This window comes from Heterodontus francisci, chromosome 9, assembly GCF_036365525.1.
Source record: "Heterodontus francisci isolate sHetFra1 chromosome 9, sHetFra1.hap1, whole genome shotgun sequence".
NCBI lineage: Eukaryota > Metazoa > Chordata > Chondrichthyes > Heterodontiformes > Heterodontidae > Heterodontus > Heterodontus francisci.
The window spans coordinates 113,453,371-113,480,403 of record NC_090379.1 but is presented as its reverse complement, the minus strand read 5'-3'; the positions used below and the strand labels follow the sequence as shown (position 1 = coordinate 113,480,403).

The 27,033-nt window shown below is 54.8% G+C and overlaps 1 protein-coding gene across 1 annotated transcript in view; it reads left to right on the top strand.

Moving 5' to 3' along the window:
* The window catches only part of LOC137373519 (1-phosphatidylinositol 4,5-bisphosphate phosphodiesterase beta-2-like), a 463,682-nt gene that overhangs the window by 369,744 nt on the left and 66,905 nt on the right, over nucleotides 1-27,033 (top strand). Inside the window, exon 26 of the mRNA XM_068038391.1 lies at nucleotides 16,084-16,282. Coding sequence (XP_067894492.1) covers nucleotides 16,084-16,282 — 199 coding nt within the window. The remainder of the gene's footprint in view (nucleotides 1-16,083; nucleotides 16,283-27,033) is intronic.

Here is a 27,033-nt window from a genome sequence, read left to right as displayed (position 1 = left end):
TGTTCACCATCCACCTCCCTGTTCACACACACACACTGTACACCATCCACCTCCCTGTTCACACACACACTCACTGTACACCATCCACCTCCCTGTTCACACACACAGACTGCACACCATCCACCTCCCTGTTCACACACACACTGTACACCATCCACCTCCCTGTTCACACACACAGACTGCACACCATCCACCTCCCTGTTCACACACACACACTGCACACCATCCACCTCCCTGTTCACACACACACACTGTTCTCAATCCACCCCACTGTTCACACACACACACTGTACACCATCCACCTCCCTGTTCACACACACAGACTGCACACCATCCACCTCCCTGTTCACACACACACTGTACACCATCCACCTCCCTGTTCACACACACACACTGCACACCATCCACCTCCCTGTTCACACACACACTGTACACCATCCACCTCCCTGTTCACACACACAGACCGCACACCATCCAACTCCCTGTTCACATACACACACTGTACACCATCCACCTCCCTGTTCACACACACACACTGAACACCATCCACCTCCCTGTTCACACACACACTGTACACCATTCACCTCCCTGTTCACACACACACACTGTGCACCATCCACCTCCCTGTTCACACACACACACTGTACACCATCCACCTCCCTGAACACACACACACACTGTACACCATCCACCTCCCTGTTCACACACACACTGTACACCATCCACCTCCCTGTTGACACACACACTGTACACCATCCACCTCCCTGTTCACACACACACTGTACACCATCCACCTCCCTGTTCACACACACAGACAGTACACCATCCACCTCCCTGTTCACAAACACATTCTGTACACCATCCACCTCCCTGTTCACACACACAAACTGTTCACCGTTTACCTCCCTGTTCACACACATTCTGTGCACCATCCACCTCCCTGTTCACACACACACACTGTTCACCATTTACCTCCCTGTTCACACACATACTGTTCACCATCCACCTCCCTGTTCACACACACAGACTGCACACCATCCACCTCCCTGTTCACACACACACTGTACACCATCCACCTCCCTGTTCACACACACAGACTGCACACCATCCACCTCCCTGTTCACACACACACACTGTTCACCATCCACCTCCCTGTTCACACACACACACTGTACACCATCCACCTCCCTGTTCGCACACACAGACTGCACACCATCCACCTCCCTGTTCACACACACACTGTACACCATCCACCTCCCTGTTCACACACACAGACTTCACACCATCCAACTCCCTGTTCACACACACTACCTGTACACCATCCACCTCCCTGTTCACACACACACACTGCACACCATCCACCTCCCTGTTCACACACACACTGTACACCATCCACCTCCCTGTTCACCCACACACACTGAACACCATCCACCTCCCTGTTCACACACACACACTGAACACCATCCACCTCCCTGTTCACACACACACACTGAACACCATCCACCTCCCTGTTCACCCACACACACACTGTACACCATCCACCTCCCTGTTCACCCACACTCACTGCACACCATCCACCTCCGTGTTCACCCACACACACACTGTACACCATCCACCTCCCTGTTCACCCACACACACACTGTACACCATCCACCTCCCTGTTCACCCACACTCACTGCACACCATCCACCTCCCTGTTCACCCACACTCACTGCACACCATCCACCTCCCTGTTCACACACACACTGTTCACCATCCACCTCCCTGTTCACACACACACACTGTTCACCATCCACCTCCCTGTTCACACACACACTGTACACCATCCACCTCCCTGTTCACACACACACTGTACACCATCCACCTCCCTGTTCACACACACACACTGCACACCATCCACCTCCCTGTTCACACACACACTGTTCACCATCCACCTCCCTGTTCACACACACACACTGTACACCATCCACCTCCCTGTTCACAAACACATACTGTACACCATCCACCTCCCTGTTCACACACACAAACTGTTCACCGTTTACCTCCCTGTTCACACACATTCTGTGCACCATCCACCTCCCTGTTCACACACACACACTGTTCACCATTTACCTCCCTGTTCACACACATACTGTTCACCATCCACCTCCCTGTTCACACACACAGACTGCACACCATCCACCTCCCTGTTCACACACACACTGTACACCATCCACCTCCCTGTTCACACACACAGACTGCACACCATCCACCTCCCTGTTCACACACACACACTGTTCACCATCCACCTCCCTGTTCACACACACACACTGTACACCATCCACCTCCCTGTTCGCACACACAGACTGCACACCATCCACCTCCCTGTTCACACACACACTGTACACCATCCACCTCCCTGTTCACACACACAGACTTCACACCATCCAACTCCCTGTTCACACACACTACCTGTACACCATCCACCTCCCTGTTCACACACACACACTGCACACCATCCACCTCCCTGTTCACACACACACTGTACACCATCCACCTCCCTGTTCACACACACAGACTGCACACCATCCAACTCCCTGTTCACACACACACACTGTACACCATCCACCTCCCTGTTCACACACACACACACTGAACACCATCCACCTCCCTGTTCACACACACACACTGCACACCATCCACCTCCCTGTTCACACACACACACTGTACACCATCCAGCTCCCTGTTCACACACACAGACTGCACACCATCCACCTCCCTGTTCACACACACACTGTACACCATCCACCTCCCTGTTCACACACACAGACTGCACACCATCCACCTCCCTGTTCACACACACACACTGCACACCATCCACCTCCCTGTTCACACACACACACTGTTCACCATCCACCTCCCTGTTCACACACATACACTGTACACCATCCACCTCCCTGTTCACACACACACACTGTACACCATCCACCTCCCTGTTCACACACACACTGTACACCATCCACCTCCCTGTTCACACACACACACTGCACACCATCCACCTCCCTGTTCACACACACACACTGTACACCATCCACCTCCCTGTTCACCCACACACACTGAACACCATCCACCTCCCTGTTCACACACACACACTGAACACCATCCACCTCCCTGTTCACACACACAGACTGTACACCATCCACCTCCCTGTTCACCCACACACACTGAACACCATCCACCTCCCTGTTCACACACACACAGTGAACACCATCCACCTCCCTGTTCACACACACACACTGAACACCATCCACCTCCCTGTTCACCCACACACACACTGTACACCATCCACCTCCCTGTTCACCCACACTCACTGCACACCATCCACCTCCGTGTTCACCCACACACACACTGTACACCATCCACCTCCCTGTTCACCCACACACACACTGTACACCATCCACCTCCCTGTTCACCCACACTCACTGCACACCATCCACCTCCCTGTTCACCCACACTCACTGCACACCATCCACCTCCCTGTTCACACACACACTGTTCACCATCCACCTCCCTGTTCACACACACACACTGTTCACCATCCACCTCCCTGTTCACACACACACTGTACACCATCCACCTCCCTGTTCACACACACACTGTACACCATCCACCTCCCTGTTCACACACACACACTGCACACCATCCACCTCCCTGTTCACACACACACTGTTCACCATCCACCTCCCTGTTCACACACACACACTGTACACCATCCACCTCCCTGTTCACACACACACTCACTGTACACCATCCACCTCCCTGTTCACACACACAGACTGCACACCATCCACCTCCCTGTTCACACACACACTGTACACCATCCACCTCCCTGTTCACACACACAGACTGCACACCATCCAACTCCCTGTTCACACACACACACTGTACACCATCCACCTCCCTGTTCACACACACACACTGCACACCATCCACCTCCCTGTTCACACACACACTGTACACCATCCACCTCCCTGTTCACACACACAGACTGCACACCATCCAACTCCCTGTTCACATACACACACTGTACACCATCCACCTCCCTGTTCACACACACACACACTGAACACCATCCACCTCCCTGTTCACACACACACTGTACACCATTCACCTCCCTGTTCACACACACACACTGTGCACCATCCACCTCCCTGTTCACACACACACACTGTACACCATCCACCTCCCTGAACACACACACACACTGTACACCATCCACCTCCCTGTTCACACACACACTGTACACCATCCACCTCCCTGTTCACACACACACACTGTCCACCATCCACCTCCCTGTTCACACACACACTGTACACCATCCACCTCCCTGTTCACACACACACTGTACACCATCCACCTCCCTGTTCACACACGCATACTGTACACCATCCACCTCCCTGTTCACACACACAAACTGTTCACCATTTACCTCCCTGTTCACACACATTCTGTGCACCATCCACCTCCCTGTTCACACACACACACTGTTCACCATTTACCTCCCTGTTCACACACATACTGTGCACCATCCACCACCCTGTTCACACACACACTGTACACCATCCACCTCCCTGTTCACACACACATACTGTACACCGTCCACCTCCCTGTTCACACACACACACTGCACACCATCCACCTCCCTGTTCACACACACACTGTTCACCATCCACCTCCCTGTTCACACACACACTGTTCACCATCCACCTCCCTGTTCACACACACAGACTGCACACCATCCACCTCCCTGTTCACACACACACTGTATACCATCCACCTCCCTGTTCACACACACAGACTGCACACCATCCACCTCCCTGTTCACACACACACACTGTTCACCATCCACCTCCCTGTTCACACACACACACTGTACACCATCCACCTCCCTGTTCACACACACAGACTGCACACAATCCACCTCCCTGTTCACACACACACTGTACACCATCCACCTCCCTGTTCACACACACACACTGCACACCATCCACCTCCCTGTTCACACACACACACTGTTCACCATCCACCTCCCTGTTCACACACACACACTGTTCACCATCCACCTCCCTGTTCACACACACACACTGTACACCATCCACCTCCCTGATCACACACACAGACTGCACACCATCCATCTCCCTGTTCACACACACACTGTACACCATCCACCTCCCTGTTCACACACACAGACTTCACACCATCCAACTCCCTGTTCACACACACACACTGCACACCATCCACCTCCCTGTTCACACACACACTGTACACCATCCACCTCCCTGTTCACACACACAGACTGCACACCATCCAACTCCCTGTTCACACACACACACTGTACACCATCCACCACCCTGTTCACACACACACACTGTACACCATCCACCTCCCTGAACACACACACACACACTGTACACCATCCACCTCCCTGTTCACACAGACACTGTACACCATCCACCTCCCTGTTCACACACACACTGTTCACCATCCACCTCCCTGTTCACAAACACACTGTACATCATCCACCTCCCTGTTCACACACACATACTGTACACCATCCACCTCCCTGTTCACACACACACTGTACCCCATCCACCTCCCTGTTCACACACATACTGTGCACCATCCACCACCCTGTTCACACACACACTGTACACCATCCACCTCCCTGTTCACACACACACTGTTCACCATCCACCTCCCTGTTCACACACACACTGTGCACCATCCACATCCCTGTTCACACACACACTGCACACCATCCACCTCCCTGTTCACACACACACTGTACCCCATCCACCTCCCTGTTCACACACACAGACTGTACACCATCCACCTCCCTGTTCACACACACAGACTGTACACCATCCACCTCCCTGTTCACACACACTGTACACCATCCACCTCCCTGTTCACACACACACACTGTACACCATCCACCTCCCTGTTCACACACACACACTGTTCACCATCCACCTCCCTGTTCACACACACACTGTACACCATCCTCCTCCCTGTTCACACACACACTGCACACCATCCACCACCCTGTTCACACACAAACTGTACACCATCCACTCCCAGTTCACACACACACTGCACACCATCCACCACCCTGTTCACACACAAACTGTACACCATCCACCTCCCAGTTCACACACACACTGTACACCATCCACCTCCCTGTTCACACACACACACTGTGCACCATCCACCTCCCTGTTCACACACACACACTGTACACCATCCAACTCAATGTACACACACACACACTGTTCACCATCCACCACCCTGTTCACACACACACTGTACACCATCCACCTCCCTGTTCACACACACACTGTACACCATCCACCTCCCTGTTCACACACACACACTGCACACCATCCACCTCCCTGTTCACACACACACACTGTTCACCATCCACCTCCCTGTTCACACACACACTGTACACCATCCACCTCCCTGTTCACACACACACTGTACACCATCCACCTCCCTGTTCACACACACACACTGCACACCATCCACCTCCCTGTTCACACACACACTGTTCACCATCCACCTCCCTGTTCACACACACACACTGTACACCATCCACCTCCCTGTTCACACACACACTCACTGTACACCATCCACCTCCCTGTTCACACACACAGACTGCACACCATCCACCTCCCTGTTCACACACACACTGTACACCATCCACCTCCCTGTTCACACACACAGACTGCACTCCATCCACCTCCCTGTTCACACACACACACTGCACACCATCCACCTCCCTGTTCACACACACACACTGTTCTCCATCCACCTCCCTGTTCACACACACACACTGTCCACCATCCACCTCCCTGTTCACACACACACTGTACACCATCCACCTCCCTGTTCACACACACACTGTACACCATCCACCTCCCTGTTCACACACACATACTGTACACCATCCACCTCCCTGTTCACACACACAAACTGTTCACCATTTACCTCCCTGTTCACACACATTCTGTGCACCATCCACCTCCCTGTTCACACACACACACTGTTCACCATTTACCTCCCTGTTCACACACATACTGTGCACCATCCACCACCCTGTTCACACACACACTGTACACCATCCACCTCCCTGTTCACACACACATACTGTACACCGTCCACCTCCCTGTTCACACACACACACTGCACACCATCCACCTCCCTGTTCACACACACACTGTTCACCATCCACCTCCCTGTTCACACACACACTGTTCACCATCCACCTCCCTGTTCACACACACAGACTGCACACCATCCACCTCCCTGTTCACACACACACTGTATACCATCCACCTCCCTGTTCACACACACAGACTGCACACCATCCACCTCCCTGTTCACACACACACACTGTTCACCATCCACCTCCCTGTTCACACACACACACTGTACACCATCCACCTCCCTGTTCACACACACAGACTGCACACAATCCACCTCCCTGTTCACACACACACTGTACACCATCCACCTCCCTGTTCACACACACACACTGCACACCATCCACCTCCCTGTTCACACACACACACTGTTCACCATCCACCTCCCTGTTCACACACACACACTGTTCACCATCCACCTCCCTGTTCACACACACACACTGTACACCATCCACCTCCCTGATCACACACACAGACTGCACACCATCCATCTCCCTGTTCACACACACACTGTACACCATCCACCTCCCTGTTCACACACACAGACTTCACACCATCCAACTCCCTGTTCACACACACACACTGCACACCATCCACCTCCCTGTTCACACACACACTGTACACCATCCACCTCCCTGTTCACACACACAGACTGCACACCATCCAACTCCCTGTTCACACACACACACTGTACACCATCCACCACCCTGTTCACACACACACACTGTACACCATCCACCTCCCTGAACACACACACACACACTGTACACCATCCACCTCCCTGTTCACACAGACACTGTACACCATCCACCTCCCTGTTCACACACACACTGTTCACCATCCACCTCCCTGTTCACACACACACTGTACATCATCCACCTCCCTGTTCACACACACATACTGTACACCATCCACCTCCCTGTTCACACACACACTGTACCCCATCCACCTCCCTGTTCACACACATACTGTGCACCATCCACCACCCTGTTCACACACACACTGTACACCATCCACCTCCCTGTTCACACACACACTGTTCACCATCCACCTCCCTGTTCACACACACACTGTGCACCATCCACATCCCTGTTCACACACACACTGCACACCATCCACCTCCCTGTTCACACACACACTGTACCCCATCCACCTCCCTGTTCACACACACAGACTGTACACCATCCACCTCCCTGTTCACACACACAGACTGTACACCATCCACCTCCCTGTTCACACACACTGTACACCATCCACCTCCCTGTTCACACACACACACTGTACACCATCCACCTCCCTGTTCACACACACACACTGTTCACCATCCACCTCCCTGTTCACACACACACTGTACACCATCCTCCTCCCTGTTCACACACACACTGCACACCATCCACCACCCTGTTCACACACAAACTGTACACCATCCACTCCCAGTTCACACACACACTGCACACCATCCACCACCCTGTTCACACACAAACTGTACACCATCCACCTCCCAGTTCACACACACACTGTACACCATCCACCTCCCTGTTCACACACACACACTGTGCACCATCCACCTCCCTGTTCACACACACACACTGTACACCATCCAACTCAATGTACACACACACACACTGTTCACCATCCACCACCCTGTTCACACACACACTGTACACCATCCACCTCCCTGTTCACACACACACTGTACACCATCCACCTCCCTGTTCACACACACACACTGCACACCGTCCACCTCCCTGTTCACACACACACACTGTTCACCATCCACCTCCCTGTTCACACACACACTGTACACCATCCACCTCCCTGTTCACACACACACTGTACACCATCCACCTCCCTGTTCACACACACACACTGCACACCATCCACCTCCCTGTTCACACACACACTGTTCACCATCCACCTCCCTGTTCACACACACACACTGTACACCATCCACCTCCCTGTTCACACACACACTCACTGTACACCATCCACCTCCCTGTTCACACACACAGACTGCACACCATCCACCTCCCTGTTCACACACACACTGTACACCATCCACCTCCCTGTTCACACACACAGACTGCACTCCATCCACCTCCCTGTTCACACACACACACTGCACACCATCCACCTCCCTGTTCACACACACACACTGTTCTCCATCCACCCCACTGTTCACACACACACACTGTACACCATCCACCTCCCTGTTCACACACACAGACTGCACACCATCCACCTCCCTGTTCACACACACACTGTACACCATCCACCTCCCTGTTCACACACACAGACTGCACACCATCCAACTCCCTGTTCACACACACACACTGTACACCATCCACCTCCCTGTTCACACACACACACTGCACACCATCCACCTCCCTGTTCACACACACACTGTACACCATCCACCTCCCTGTTCACACACACAGACCGCACACCATCCAACTCCCTGTTCACATACACACACTGTACACCATCCACCTCCCTGTTCACACACACACACTGAACACCATCCACCTCCCTGTTCACACACACACTGTACACCATTCACCTCCCTGTTCACACACACACACTGTGCACCATCCACCTCCCTGTTCACACACACACACTGTACACCATCCACCTCCCTGAACACACACACACACTGTACACCATCCACCTCCCTGTTCACACACACACTGTACACCATCCACCTCCCTGTTGACACACACACACTGTACACCATCCACCTCCCTGTTCACACACACACTGTACACCATCCACCTCCCTGTTCACACACACAGACTGTACACCATCCACCTCCCTGTTCACAAACACATACTGTACACCATCCACCTCCCTGTTCACACACACAAACTGTTCACCGTTTACCTCCCTGTTCACACACATTCTGTGCACCATCCACCTCCCTGTTCACACACACACACTGTTCACCATTTACCTCCCTGTTCACACACATACTGTTCACCATCCACCTCCCTGTTCACACACACAGACTGCACACCATCCACCTCCCTGTTCACACACACACTGTACACCATCCACCTCCCTGTTCACACACACAGACTGCACACCATCCACCTCCCTGTTCACACACACACACTGTTCACCATCCACCTCCCTGTTCACACACACACACTGTACACCATCCACCTCCCTGTTCGCACACACAGACTGCACACCATCCACCTCCCTGTTCACACACACACTGTACACCATCCACCTCCCTGTTCACACACACACACTGCACACCATCCACCTCCCTGTTCACACACACACACTGTTCACCATCCACCTCCCTGTTCACACACACACACTGTTCACCATCCACCTCCCTGTTCACACACACACACTGTACACCATCCACCTCCCTGATCACACACACAGACTGCACACCATCCATCTCCCTGTTCACACACACACTGTACACCATCCACCTCCCTGTTCACACACACAGACTTCACACCATCCAACTCCCTGTTCACACACACTACCTGTACACCATCCACCTCCCTGTTCACACACACACACTGCACACCATCCACCTCCCTGTTCACACACACACTGTACACCATCCACCTCCCTGTTCACACACACAGACTGCACACCATCCAACTCCCTGTTCACACACACACACACTGTACACCATCCACCTCCCTGTTCACACACACACACACTGAACACCATCCACCTCCCTGTTCACACACACACACTGTTCACCATCCACCTCCCTGTTCACACACACACACTGTACACCATCCACCTCCCTGTTCACACACACAGACTGCACACCATCCACCTCCCTGTTCACACACACACTGTACACCATCCACCTCCCTGTTCACACACACAGACTGCACACCATCCACCTCCCTGTTCACACACACACACTGCACACCATCCACCTCCCTGTTCACACACACACACTGTTCACCATCCACCTCCCTGTTCACACACATACACTGTACACCATCCACCTCCCTGTTCACACACACACTCTGTACACCATCCACCTCCCTGTTCACACACACACTGTACACCATCCACCTCCCTGTTCACACACACACACTGCACACCATCCACCTCCCTGTTCACACACACACACTGTACACCATCCACCTCCCTGTTCACCCACACACACTGAACACCATCCACCTCCCTGTTCACACACACACACTGAACACCATCCACCTCCCTGTTCACACACACAGACTGTACACCATCCACCTCCCTGTTCACCCACACACACTGAACACCATCCACCTCCCTGTTCACACACACACACTGAACACCATCCACCTCCCTGTTCACACACACACACTGAACACCATCCACCTCCCTGTTCACCCACACACACACTGTACACCATCCACCTCCCTGTTCACCCACACTCACTGCACACCATCCACCTCCGTGTTCACCCACACACACACTGTACACCATCCACCTCCCTGTTCACCCACACACACACTGTACACCATCCACCTCCCTGTTCACCCACACTCACTGCACACCATCCACCTCCCTGTTCACCCACACTCACTGCACACCATCCACCTCCCTGTTCACACACACACTGTTCACCATCCACCTCCCTGTTCACACACACACACTGTTCACCATCCACCTCCCTGTTCACACACACACTGTACACCATCCACCTCCCTGTTCACACACACACTGTACACCATCCACCTCCCTGTTCACACACACACACTGCACACCATCCACCTCCCTGTTCACACACACACTGTTCACCATCCACCTCCCTGTTCACACACACACACTGTACACCATCCACCTCCCTGTTCACACACACACTCACTGTACACCATCCACCTCCCTGTTCACACACACAGACAGCACACCATCCACCTCCCTGTTCACACACACACTGTACACCATCCACCTCCCTGTTCACACGCACAGACTGCACACCATCCAACTCCCTGTTCACACACACACACTGTACACCATCCACCTCCCTGTTCACACACACACACTGCACACCATCCACCTCCCTGTTCACACACACACTGTACACCATCCACCTCCCTGTTCACACACACAGACTGCACACCATCCAACTCCCTGTTCACATACACACACTGTACACCATCCACCTCCCTGTTCACACACACACACACTGAACACCATCCACCTCCCTGTTCACACACACACTGTACACCATTCACCTCCCTGTTCACACACACACACTGTGCACCATCCACCTCCCTGTTCACACACACACACTGTACACCATCCACCTCCCTGAACACACACACACACTGTACACCATCCACCTCCCTGTTCACACACACACTGTACACCATCCACCTCCCTGTTCACACACACACACTGTCCACCATCCACCTCCCTGTTCACACACACACTGTACACCATCCACCTCCCTGTTCACACACACACTGTACACCATCCACCTCCCTGTTCACACACACATACTGTACACCATCCACCTCCCTGTTCACACACACAAACTGTTCACCATTTACCTCCCTGTTCACACACATTCTGTGCACCATCCACCTCCCTGTTCACACACACACACTGTTCACCATTTACCTCCCTGTTCACACACATACTGTGCACCATCCACCACCCTGTTCACACACACACTGTACACCATCCACCTCCCTGTTCACACACACATACTGTACACCGTCCACCTCCCTGTTCACACACACACACTGCACACCATCCACCTCCCTGTTCACACACACACTGTTCACCATCCACCTCCCTGTTCACACACACACTGTTCACCATCCACCTCCCTGTTCACACACACAGACTGCACACCATCCACCTCCCTGTTCACACACACACTGTATACCATCCACCTCCCTGTTCACACACACAGACTGCACACCATCCACCTCCCTGTTCACACACACACACTGTTCACCATCCACCTCCCTGTTCACACACACACACTGTACACCATCCACCTCCCTGTTCACACACACAGACTGCACACAATCCACCTCCCTGTTCACACACACACTGTACACCATCCACCTCCCTGTTCACACACACACACTGCACACCATCCACCTCCCTGTTCACACACACACACTGTTCACCATCCACCTCCCTGTTCACACACACACACTGTTCACCATCCATCTCCCTGTTCACACACACACACTGTACACCATCCACCTCCCTGATCACACACACAGACTGCACACCATCCATCTCCCTGTTCACACACACACTGTACACCATCCACCTCCCTGTTCACACACACAGACTTCACACCATCCAACTCCCTGTTCACACACACACACTGCACACCATCCACCTCCCTGTTCACACACACACTGTACACCATCCACCTCCCTGTTCACACACACAGACTGCACACCATCCAACTCCCTGTTCACACACACACACTGTACACCATCCACCTCCCTATTCACACACACACACACTGAACACCATCCACCTCCCTGTTCACACACACACACTGTACACCATCCACCACCCTGTTCACACACACACACTGTACACCATCCACCTCCCTGAACACACACACACACTGTACACCATCCACCTCCCTGTTCACACAGACACTGTACACCATCCACCTCCCTGTTCACACACACACTGTTCACCATCCACCTCCCTGTTCACACACACACTGTACATCATCCACCTCCCTGTTCACACACACATACTGTACACCATCCACCTCCCTGTTCACACACACACTGTACCCCATCCACCTCCCTGTTCACACACATACTGTGCACCATCCACCACCCTGTTCACACACACACTGTACACCATCCACCTCCCTGTTCACACACACACTGTTCACCATCCACCTCCCTGTTCACACACACACTGTGCACCATCCACATCCCTGTTCACACACACACTGCACACCATCCACCTCCCTGTTCACACACACACTGTACCCCATCCACCTCCCTGTTCACACACACAGACTGTACACCATCCACCTCCCTGTTCACACACACAGACTGTACACCATCCACCTCCCTGTTCACACACACTGTACACCATCCACCTCCCTGTTCACACACACACACTGTACACCATCCACCTCCCTGTTCACACACACACACTGTTCACCATCCACCTCCCTGTTCACACACACACTGTACACCATCCTCCTCCCTGTTCACACACACACTGCACACCATCCACCACCCTGTTCACACACAAACTGTACACCATCCACCTCCCAGTTCACACACACACTGCACACCATCCACCACCCTGTTCACACACAAACTGTCCACCATCCACCTCCCAGTTCACACACACACTGTACACCATCCACCTCCCTGTTCACACACACACACTGTGCACCATCCACCTCCCTGTTCACACACACACACTGTACACCATCCAACTCCCTGTACACACACACACACTGTTCACCATCCACCACCCTGTTCACACGCACACACTGCTCACCATCCACCACCCTGTTCACACACACGCACTGTTCACCATCCACCTCCCTGTTCACACACACACACTGTACACCAAACACCACCCTGTTCACACACACACACTGTACACCATCCACCTCCCTGTTGACACACACACACTGTTCACCATCCACCACCCTGTTCACACACACACACTGTACACCATCCACCTCCCTGTTCACACACACACTGTACGCCATCCACCTCCCTGTTGACACACACACACTGTCCACCATCCACCTCCCTGTTCACACACACACTGTACACCATCCACCTCCCTGTTGACACACACACACTGTACACCATCCACCACGCTGTTCACACACACACACGCTGTACACCATCCACCTCCCTGTTCACACACACACACTGTACACCATCCACCACCCTGTTCACACACACACACTGTACACCATCCATCTCCCTGTTCGCACACACACACTGTACACCATCCACCTCCCTGTTGACACACACACACTGTTCACCATCCACCACCCTGTTCACACACACACACTGTACACCATCCACCTCCCTGTTCACACACACACTGTACACCATCCACCTCCCTGTTCACACACACACACTGTACACCATCCACCTCCCTGTTCACACACACACACTGTACACCATCCACCTCCCTGTTCACACACACACACTGTACACCATCCACCTCCCTGTTCACACACACACACTGTACACCATCCACCTCCCTGTTCACACACACACACTGTACACCATCCACCACCCTGTTCACACACACACTGTACACCATCCACCTCCCTGTTCACACACACACACACTGTGCACCATCCACCTCCCTGTTGACACACACACACAGGACACCATCCACCTCCGTGTTCCCACGCACACACACTGTTCACCATCCACCACCCTGTTCACACACACACTGTACACCGTCCACCTGCCTGTTCAGAAACACACACAGAACACCATCCGCCTCCCTGTTCACAAACACACACTATACACCATCCACCTCCCTGTTCACACACACACACACTGTACACCAACCACCACCCTGTTCACACACACACTGTACACCATCCACCTCCCTGATCACACACACACACTGTACACCATCCACCACCCTGTTCACACACACACACTGTTCACCATCCACCACCCTGTTCACACACACACACTGTACCTCATCCAACTCCCCAACCTCTCACACACACTGTGCCCCATTCCCAACTCGCAACCTTTACACACACACGACACCTAACCAATTCCCCCGCCCCACCCATATGTACAGACTATTTGCATCAGAAGGTGATGGAAGATTCTGGTTTCTGAGATATATTGAAATGATATTTTTCTTTCAGCGATGGAGCCTCTGACTATAGATGAGCTGAAGACCCATAAGGCATTTGTCAAAGTGCAGAGGAAACAGGAGAAGGAGCTGAAAGAACTGGAAAGGAAAAGTCAGAAGAAGAAAGATGATCTGATACAGAAATATTACAGCACCTTCTCAGAGCTACGCAAGAAAAATTGCCTTCTTAGCAAAGGGCACAAGAAAAAATGGTAAACATGGCAGCGAAACCCTGCCTAGTGTACACTATACAAAATCCACCACCCCACCCTCTCACACACACACACTGTACCCCATCCACCTCCCCACCCTCTCACACACACTGTTCCCCATCCACCTCCCCACCCTCTCACACACACACACTGTACCCCATCCACCTCCCCACCATCTCACACAAAAACACTGTCCCCCATCCACCTCCCCACCCTCTCACACACACACACTGTACCCCATCCACCTCCCCACCCTCTCACACACACTGTACCCCATCCACCTCCCCACCCTCTCACACACACACACTGTACCCCATCCACCTCCCCACCCTCTCACACACAAACACTGTCCCCCATCCACCTCCCCACCCTCTCACACACACTATACAAAATCCACCTCCCCACCCTCTCACACACACACACTGTACCCCATCCACCTCCCCACCCTCTCACACACACTGTACCCCATCCAACACCCCACCCTCTCACACACAAACACTGTACCCCATCCAACTCCCCACCCTCTCACGCACACACTGTACCCCATCCAACTCCTCACCCTCACACACACACTGTGCCCCATCCAACTCCCAATCCTCTCACAAACACTGTACCCCATCCAACTCCCCACACTCTCCCACACACACTGTACCCCATCCAACTCCCCACACTCTCCCACACACACTGTACCCCATCCAACTCCCCACCCTCTCACACACACTGTACCCCATCCAACTCCCCACACTCTCCCACACACACTGTACCCCATCAAACTCCCCATCCTCACACACACACTGCACCCCATCCACCTCCCCACCCTCACACACAAACACTGTACCCCATCCAACTCCCCACCCTCTCACACACACTGTACCCCATCCAATTCCCCACCCTCTCACACACACACACTGTACCCCATCCCCCCACCCTCTCACACACACACACTGTACCCCATCCACCTCCCCACACTCTCACACACACTGTACCCCATCCAACTCCTCACCCTCTCACACACACTGTACCCCATCCAACTCCCCACCCTCTCAAGCACACACTGTGCCCCATCCAACTCCCAATCCTCTCACACACACTGTACCCCATCCAACTCCCCACCCTCTCTCACACACACTGTACCCCATCCAACTCCCCATCCTCACACACACACTGCACCCCATCCACCTCCCCACCCTCACACACAAACACTGTACCCCATCCAACTCCCCACCCTCTCACACATACTGTACCCCATCCAATTCCCCACCCTCTCACACACAAACACTGTACCCCATCCCACCACCCTCTCACATACACACACTGTACCCCATCCAACTCCCCACACTCTCACACACACTGTATCCCATCCAACTCCCCACCCTCTCACACACACTGTACCCCATCCAACTCCCCTCCCTCTCACACACACACACTGTACCCCATCCAACTCCCCTCCCTCTCTCACACACACTGTAGCCCATCCAACTCCCCACCCTCTCTCACACACACTGTACCCCATCCACCTCCTCACCCTCTCACACATACACACTGTACCCCATCCAACTCCCCACCCTCTCTCACACACACTGTACCCCATCCAACTCCCCTCCCTCTCTCACACACACTGTACCCCATCCAACTCCCCACCCTCTCAAGCACACACTGTGCCCCATCCAACTCCCAATCCTCTCACACACACTGTACCCCATCCAACTCCCCACCCTCTCACACATACTGTACCCCATCCAATTCCCCACCCTCTCACACACAAACACTGTACCCCATCCCACCACCCTCTCACATACACACACTGTACCCCATCCCACCACCCTCTCACATACACACACTGTACCCCATCCAACTCCCCTCCCTCTCTCACACACACTGTACCCCATCCAACTCCCCTCCCTCTCTCACACACACTGTACCCCATCCAACTCCCCTCCCTCTCTCACACACACTGTACCCCATCCAACTCCCCACCCTCTCACACACAAACACTGTACCACATCCAACTCCCCACCCTCTCACACACACACACTGTACCCCATCCACCTCCCCACCCTCTCACACACACTGTACCCCATCCAACTCCCCACCCTCTCACACATTGTACCCCATCCAACTCCCAATCCTCTCACACACACTGTACCCCATCCAACTCCCCTCCCTCTCTCACACAAACTGTACCCCATCCAACTCCCCACCCTCTCGCGCACACTCTACCCCATCCAACTCCCCACACTCTCACACACACTGTACCCCATTCAACTCCCCACCCTCTCGCGCAAACTCTACCCCATCCAACTCCCCACCCTCTCACACACACTGTACCCCATCCAACTCCCCACCCTCTCGCGCACACTCTACGCCATCCAACTCCCCACCCTCTCACACACACTGTACCCCATCCAACTCCCCTCCCTCTCTCACACACACTGTACCCCATCCAACTCCCCACCCTCTCACACACACTGTACCCCATCCAACTCCCCACACTCTCACACACACTGAACCCCATCCAACTCCCCTACCTCTCTCACACACACTGTACCCCATCCAACTCCCCACCCTCTCACACACACTGTACCCCATCCAACTCCCCACCGTCTCACACACACAAACTACCCCATCCCCCACCCTCTCACACACACACTGTACCCCATCCAACTCCCCATCCTGACACACACACTGTACCCCATCCACCTCCCCACCCTCACACACAAACACTGTACCCCATCCAATTCCCCACCCTCTCTCACACACACTGTACCTCATCCAACTCCCCACCCTCTCAACATACACACACTGTACCCCATCCACCTCCCCACCCTCTCACACACACACTGTACCCCATCCAACTCCCCACCCTCTCACACACACTGTACCCCATCCAATTCCCCACCCTCTCACACACACTGTACCCCATCCAACTCCCCACCCTCTCAACATACACACACTGTACCCCATCCACCTCCCCACCCTCTCACACACACACTGTACCCCATCCAACTCCCCACCCTCTCACGCACACACTGTGCCCCATCCAACTCCCAATCCTCTCACACACACTGTACCCCATCCAACTCCCCTCCCTCTCTCACACAAACTGTACCCCATCCAACTCCCCACCCTCTCGCGCACACTCTACCCCATCCAACTCCCCACACTCTCACACACACTGTACCCCATTCAACTCCCCACCCTCTCGCGCACACTCTACACCATCCAACTCCCCACCCTCTCACACACACTGTACCCCATCCAACTCCCCACCCTCTCGCGCACACTCTCCGCCATCCAACTCCCCACCCTCTCACACACACTGGACCCCATCCAACTCCCCTCCCTCTCTCACACACACTGTACCCCATCCAACTCCCCACCCTCTCACACACACTGTACCCCATCCAACTCCCCACCCTCTCACACACACTGTACCCCATCCAACTCCCCTCCCTCTCTCACACACACTGTACCCCATCCAACTCCCCACCCTCTCACACACACTGTACCCCATCCAACTCCCCACCGTCTCACACACACAAACTACCCCATCCCCCACCCTCTCACACACACACTGTACCCCATCCAACTCCCCATCCTGACACACACACTGTACCCCATCCACCTCCCCACCCTCACACACAAACACTGTACCCCATCCAATTCCCCACCCTCTCTCACACACACTGTACCTCATCCAACTCCCCACCCTCTCAACATACACACACTGTACCCCATCCACCTCCCCACCCTCTCACACACACACTGTACCCCATCCAACTCCCCACCCTCTCACACACACTGTACCCCATCCAATTCCCCACCCTCTCACACACACTGTACCCCGTCCAACTCCCCACCCTCTCACACACACTGTACCCCATCCAACTCCCCACCCTCTCACACACACTGTACCCCATCCACCTCCCCACCCTCTCACACACACACACTGTACCCCATCCAACTCCCCACCCTCTCACACACACACTGTACCCCATCTACCTCCCCACCCTCTCACACACACTGTACCTCATCCATCTCCCCACCCTCTCACACACACTGTACCCCATCCACCTCCTCACCCTCTCACACACACTGTACCCCATCCAACTCCCCATCCTCACACACACACTGCACCCCATCCAGCTCCCCACCCTCACACACACACACACTGTACCCCATCCAACTCCCCACCCTCTCACACACACACACTGTACCCCATCCAACTCCCCACCCTCTCACACACACACTGTACCCCATCTACCTCCCCACCCTCTCACACACACTGTACCTCATCCATCTCCCCACCCTCTCACACACACTGTACCCCATCCACCTCCCCACCCTCTCACACACACACAATGTACCCCATCCAACTCCCCACACTCTCACACACACTGTGCCCCATCCAACTCCCCACCCTCTCACACACACTGTACCCCATCCAACTCCCCACCCTCTCACACACACTGCACCCCATCCAACTCCCCACCCTCTCACACACACTGTACCCCATCCATCTCCCCACCCTCTCACACACACTGTACCCCATCCAACTCCCCACCCTCTCACACTCACTGTCCCCCATCCACCTCCCCACCCTCTCACACACAATCACTGTCCCCCATCCACCTCCCCACCCTCTCACACACACTGTACCCCATCCACCTCCCCACCCTCTCACACACAAACACTATACCCCATCCACCTCCCCACCCTCTCACACACACTGTGCCCCATCCAACTCCCCACCCTCTCACACACACACTATACCCCATCCAACTCCCCACCCTCTCATGCACACACTGTACCCCATCCAACTCCCCACCCTCTCACACATTGTACCCCATCCAACTCCCCACCCTCACACACACACTGTACCCCATCCAACTCCCCACCCTCTCAAGCACACACTGTGCCCCATCCAACTCCCAATCCTCTCACACACACTGTACCCCATCCAACTACCCACCCTCTCACACACAGTGTACCCCATCCAACTCCCCACCCTCTCTCACACACACTGTACCCCATCGAACTCCCCATCCTCACACACACACTGCACCCCATCCACCTCCCCACCCTCACACACAAACACTGTACGCTATTCAACTCCCCACCCTCTCACACACACTGTACCCCATCCACCTCCCCACCCTCTCTCACACACACAGTACCCCATCCAACTCCCCACCCTCTCACACACAAACACTGTACCCCATCCAACTCCCCACCCTCTCACACACACACACTGTACCCCATCCAACTCCCCTCCCTCACTCGCACACACAGTACCCCATCCAACTCCCCACCCTCACACACACACTGTACCCCATCCAACTCCCCACCCTCTCAAGCACACACTGTGCCCCATCCAACTCCCAATCCTCTCACACACACTGTACCCCATCCAACTCCCCACCCTCTCTCACACACACTGTACCCCATCCAACTCCCCGTCCTCACAAACACACTGCACGCCATCCAGCTCCCCACCCTCACACACAAACACTGTACCCCATCCAACTCCCCACCCTCTCACACATACTGTACCCCATCCAATTCCCCACCCTCTCACACACAAACACTGTACCCCATCCCACCACCCTCTCACATACACACACTGTACCCCATCCAACTCCCCACACTCTCACACACACTGTATCCCATCCAACTCCCCACCCTCTCACACACACTGTACCCCATCCAACTCCCCTCCCTCTCACACACACACACTGTACCCCATCCAACTCCCCTCCCTCTCTCACACACACTGTACCCCATCCAACTCCCCACCCTCTCTCACACACACTGTACCCCATCCACCTCCTCACCCTCTCACACATACACACTGTACCCCATCCAACTCCCCACCCTCTCTCACACACACTGTACCCCATCCAGCTCCCCTCCCTCTCTCACACACACTGTACCCCATCCAACTCCCAATCCTCTCACACACACTGTACCCCATCCAACTCCCCACCCTCTCACACACAAACACTGTACCACATCCAACTCCCCACCCTCTCACACACACACACTGTACCCCATCCACCTCCCCACCCTCTCACACACACTGTACCCCATCCAACTCCCCACCCTCTCAAGCACACACTGTGCCCCATCCAACTCCCAATCCTCTCACACACACTGTACCCCATCCAATTCCCCACCCTCTCACACACAAACACTGTACCCCATCCCACCACCCTCTCACATACACACACTGTACCCCATCCCACCACCCTCTCACATACACACACTGTACCCCATCCAACTCCCCTCCCTCTCTCACACACACTGTACCCCATCCAACTCCCCTCCCTCTCTCACACACACTGTACCCCATCCAACTCCCCTCCCTCTCTCACACACACTGTACCCCATCCAACTCCCCACCCTCTCACACACAAACACTGTACCACATCCAACTCCCCACCCTCTCACACACACACACTGTACCCCATCCACCTCCCCACCCTCTCACACACACTGTACCCCATCCAACTCCCCACCCTCTCACACATTGTACCCCATCCAACTCTCAATCCTCTCACAAACACTGTACCCCATCCAACTCCCCTCCCTCTCTCACACAAACTGTACCCCATCCAACTCCCCACCCTCTCGCGCACACTCTACCCCATCCAACTCCCCACCCTCTCACACACACTGTACCCCATTCAACTCCCCACCCTCTCGCGCACACTCTACCCCATCCAACTCCCCACCCTCTCACACACACTGTACCCCATCCAACTCCCCACCCTCTCGCGCACACTCTACGCCATCCAACTCCCCACCCTCTCACACACACTGTACCCCATCCAACTCCCCTCCCTCTCTCACACACACTGTACCCCATCCAACTCCCCACCCTCTCACACACACTGTACCCCATCCAACTCCCCACCCTCTCACACACACTGTACCCCATCCACCTCCCCACCCTCTCACACACACACTGTACCCCATCCAACTCCCCACCCTCTCACACACACTGTACCCCATCCAATTCCCCACCCTCTCACACACACTGTACCCCATACACCTCCCCACCCTCTCACACACACTGTACCCCATCCAACTCCCCACCCTCTCACACATTGTACCCCATCCAACTCCCCACCCTCTCACGCACACACTGTGCCCCATCCAACTCCCAATCCTCTCACACACACTGTATCCCATCCAACTCCCCTCCCTCTCTCACACAAACTGTACCCCATCCAACTCCCCACCCTCTCGCGCACACTCTACCCCATCCAACTCCCCACACTCTCACACACACTGTACCCCATTCAACTCCCCACCCTCTCGCGCACACTCTACACCATCCAACTCCCCACCCTCTCACACACACTGTACCCCATCCAACTCCCCACCCTCTCGCGCACACTCTACGCCATCCAACTCCCCACCCTCTCACACACACTGGACCCCATCCAACTCCCCTCCCTCTCTCACACACACTGTACCCCATCCAACTCCCCACCCTCTCACACACACTGTACCCCATCCAACTCCACACCCTCTCACACACACTGTACCCCATCCAACTACCCTCCCTCTGTCACACACACTGTACCCCATCCAACTCCCCACCCTCTCACACACACTGTACCCCATCCAACTCCCCACCGTCTCACACACACAAACTACCCCATCCCCCACCCTCTCACACACACACTGTACCCCATCCAACTCCCCATCCTGACACACACACTGTACCCCATCCACCTCCCCACCCTCACACACAAACACTGTACCCCATCTAATTCCCCACCCTCTCTCACACACACTGTACCTCATCCAACTCCCCACCCTCTCAACATACACACACTGTACCCCATCCACCTCCCCACCCTCTCACACACACACTGTACCCCATCCAACTCCCCACCCTCTCACACACACTGTACCCCATCCAATTCCCCACCCTCTCACACACGCTGTACCCCGTCCAGCTCCCCACCCTCTCACACACACTGTACCCCATCCAACTCCCCACCCTCTCACACACACTGTACCCCATCCACCTCCCCACCCTCTCACACACACACACTGTACCCCATCCAACTCCCCACCCTCTCACACACACACTGTACCCCATCTACCTCCCCACCCTCTCACACACACTGTACCTCATCCATCTCCCCACCCTCTCACACACACTGTACCCCATCCACCTCCTCACCCTCTCACACACACTGTACCCCATCCACCTCCCCACCCTCTCACACACACACAATGTACCCCATCCAACTCCCCACACTCTCACACACACTGTGCCCCATCCAACTCCCCACCCTCTCACACACACTGTACCCCATCCAACTCCCCACCCTCTCACACACACTGCACCCCATCCAACTCCCCACCCTCTCACACACACTGTACCCCATCCATCTCCCCACCCTCTCACACACACTGTACCCCATCCAACTCCCCACCCTCTCACACACACTGTCCCCCATCCACCTCCCCACCCTCTCACACACAATCACTGTCCACCATCCACCTCCCCACCCTCTCACACACACTGTACCCCATCCACCTCCCCACCCTCTCACACACAAACACTGTACCCCATCCACCTCCCCACCCTCTCACACACACTGTACCCCATCCAACTCCCCACCCTCTCACACACACACTATACCCCATCCAACTCCCCACCCTCTCATGCACACACTGTACCCCATCCAACTCCCCACCCTCTCACACATTGTACCCCATCCAACTCCCCACCCTCACACACACACTGTACCCCATCCAACTCCCCACCCTCTCAAGCACACACTGTGCCCCATCCAACTCCCAATCCTCTCACACACACTGTACCCCATCCAACTACCCACCCTCTCACACACAGTGTACCCCATCCAACTCCCCACCCTCTCTCACACACACTGTACCCCATCCAACTCCCCATCCTCACACACACACTGCACCCCATCCACCTCCCCACCCTCACACACAAACACTGTACGCTATTCAACTCCCCACCCTCTCACACACACTGTACCCCATTCACCTCCTCACCCTCTCACACACACTGTACCCCATCCACCTCCCCACCCTCTCACACACACACAATGTACCCCATCCAACTCCCCACCCTCTCACACACACTGTGCCCCATCCAACTCCCCACCCTCTCACACGCATTGTACCTCATCCATCTCCCCAACCTCTCACACACACTGTACCCCATCCACCTCCTCACCCTCTCACACACACTGTACCCCATCCACCTCCCCACCCTCTCACACACACACAATGTACCCCATCCAACTCCCCACACTCTCACACACACTGTGCCCCATCCAACTCCCCACCCTCTCACACACACTGTACCCCATCCAACTCCCCACCCTCTCACACACACTGCACCCCATCCAACTCCCCACCCTCTCACACACACTGTACCCCATCCATCTCCCCACCCTCTCACACACACTGTACCCCATCCAACTCCCCACCCTCTCACACACACTGTCCCCCATCCACCTCCCCACCCTCTCACACACAATCACTGTCCCCCATCCACCTCCCCATCCTCTCACACACACTGCACCCCATCCAACTCCCCACCCTCTCACACACACTGTCCCCCATCCACCTCCCCACCCTCTCACACACAATCACTGTCCCCCATCCACCTCCCCACCCTCTCACACACACTGCACCCCATCCATCTCCCCACCCTCTCACACACACTGTACCCCATCCACCTCCCCACCCTCTCACACACACTGTACCCCATCCAACTCCCCACCCTCTCACACACACACTATACCCCATCCAACTCCCCACCCTCTCACGCACACACTGTACCCCATCCAACTCCCCACCCTCTCACACATTGTACCCCATCCAACTCCCCACCCTCACACACAAACTGTACCCCATCCAACTCCCCACCCTCTCAAACACACACTGTGCCCCATCCAACTCCCAATCCTCTCACACACACTGTACCCCATCCAACTACCCACCCTCTCACACACACTGTACCCCATCCAACTCCCCACCCTCTCTCACACACACTGTACCCCATCCACCTCCCCACCCCCACACACAAACACTGTACGCTATTCAACTCCCCACCCTCTCACACACACTGTACCCCATTCACCTCCTCACCCTCTCACACACACTGTACCCCATCCACCTCCCCACCCTCTCACACACACACAATGTACCCCATCCAACTCCCCACACTCTCACACACACTGTGCCCCATCCAACTCCCCACCCTCTCACACACACTGTACCCCATCCAACTCCCCACCCTCTCACACACAATGTACCCCATCCAACTCCCCACACTCTCACACACACTGTGCCCCATCCAACTCCCCTCCCTCTCTCACACAAACTGTACCCCATCCAACTCCCCACCCTCTCGCGCACACTCTACCCCATCCAACTCCCCACCCTCTCACACACACTGTACCCCATCCAACTCCCCACCCTCTCGCGCACACTCTACGCCATCCAACTCCCCTCCCTCTCTCACACACTGTACCCCATCCAACTCCCCACCCTCTCGCGCACACTCTACCCCATCCAACTCCCCACCCTCTCACACACACTGTACCCCATCCAACTCCCCACCCTCTCGCGCACACTCTACCCCATCCAACTCCCCACCCTCTCACACACACTGTACCCCATCCAACTCCCCACCCTCTCGCGCACACTCTACGCCATCCAACTCCCCACCCTCTCACACACACTGC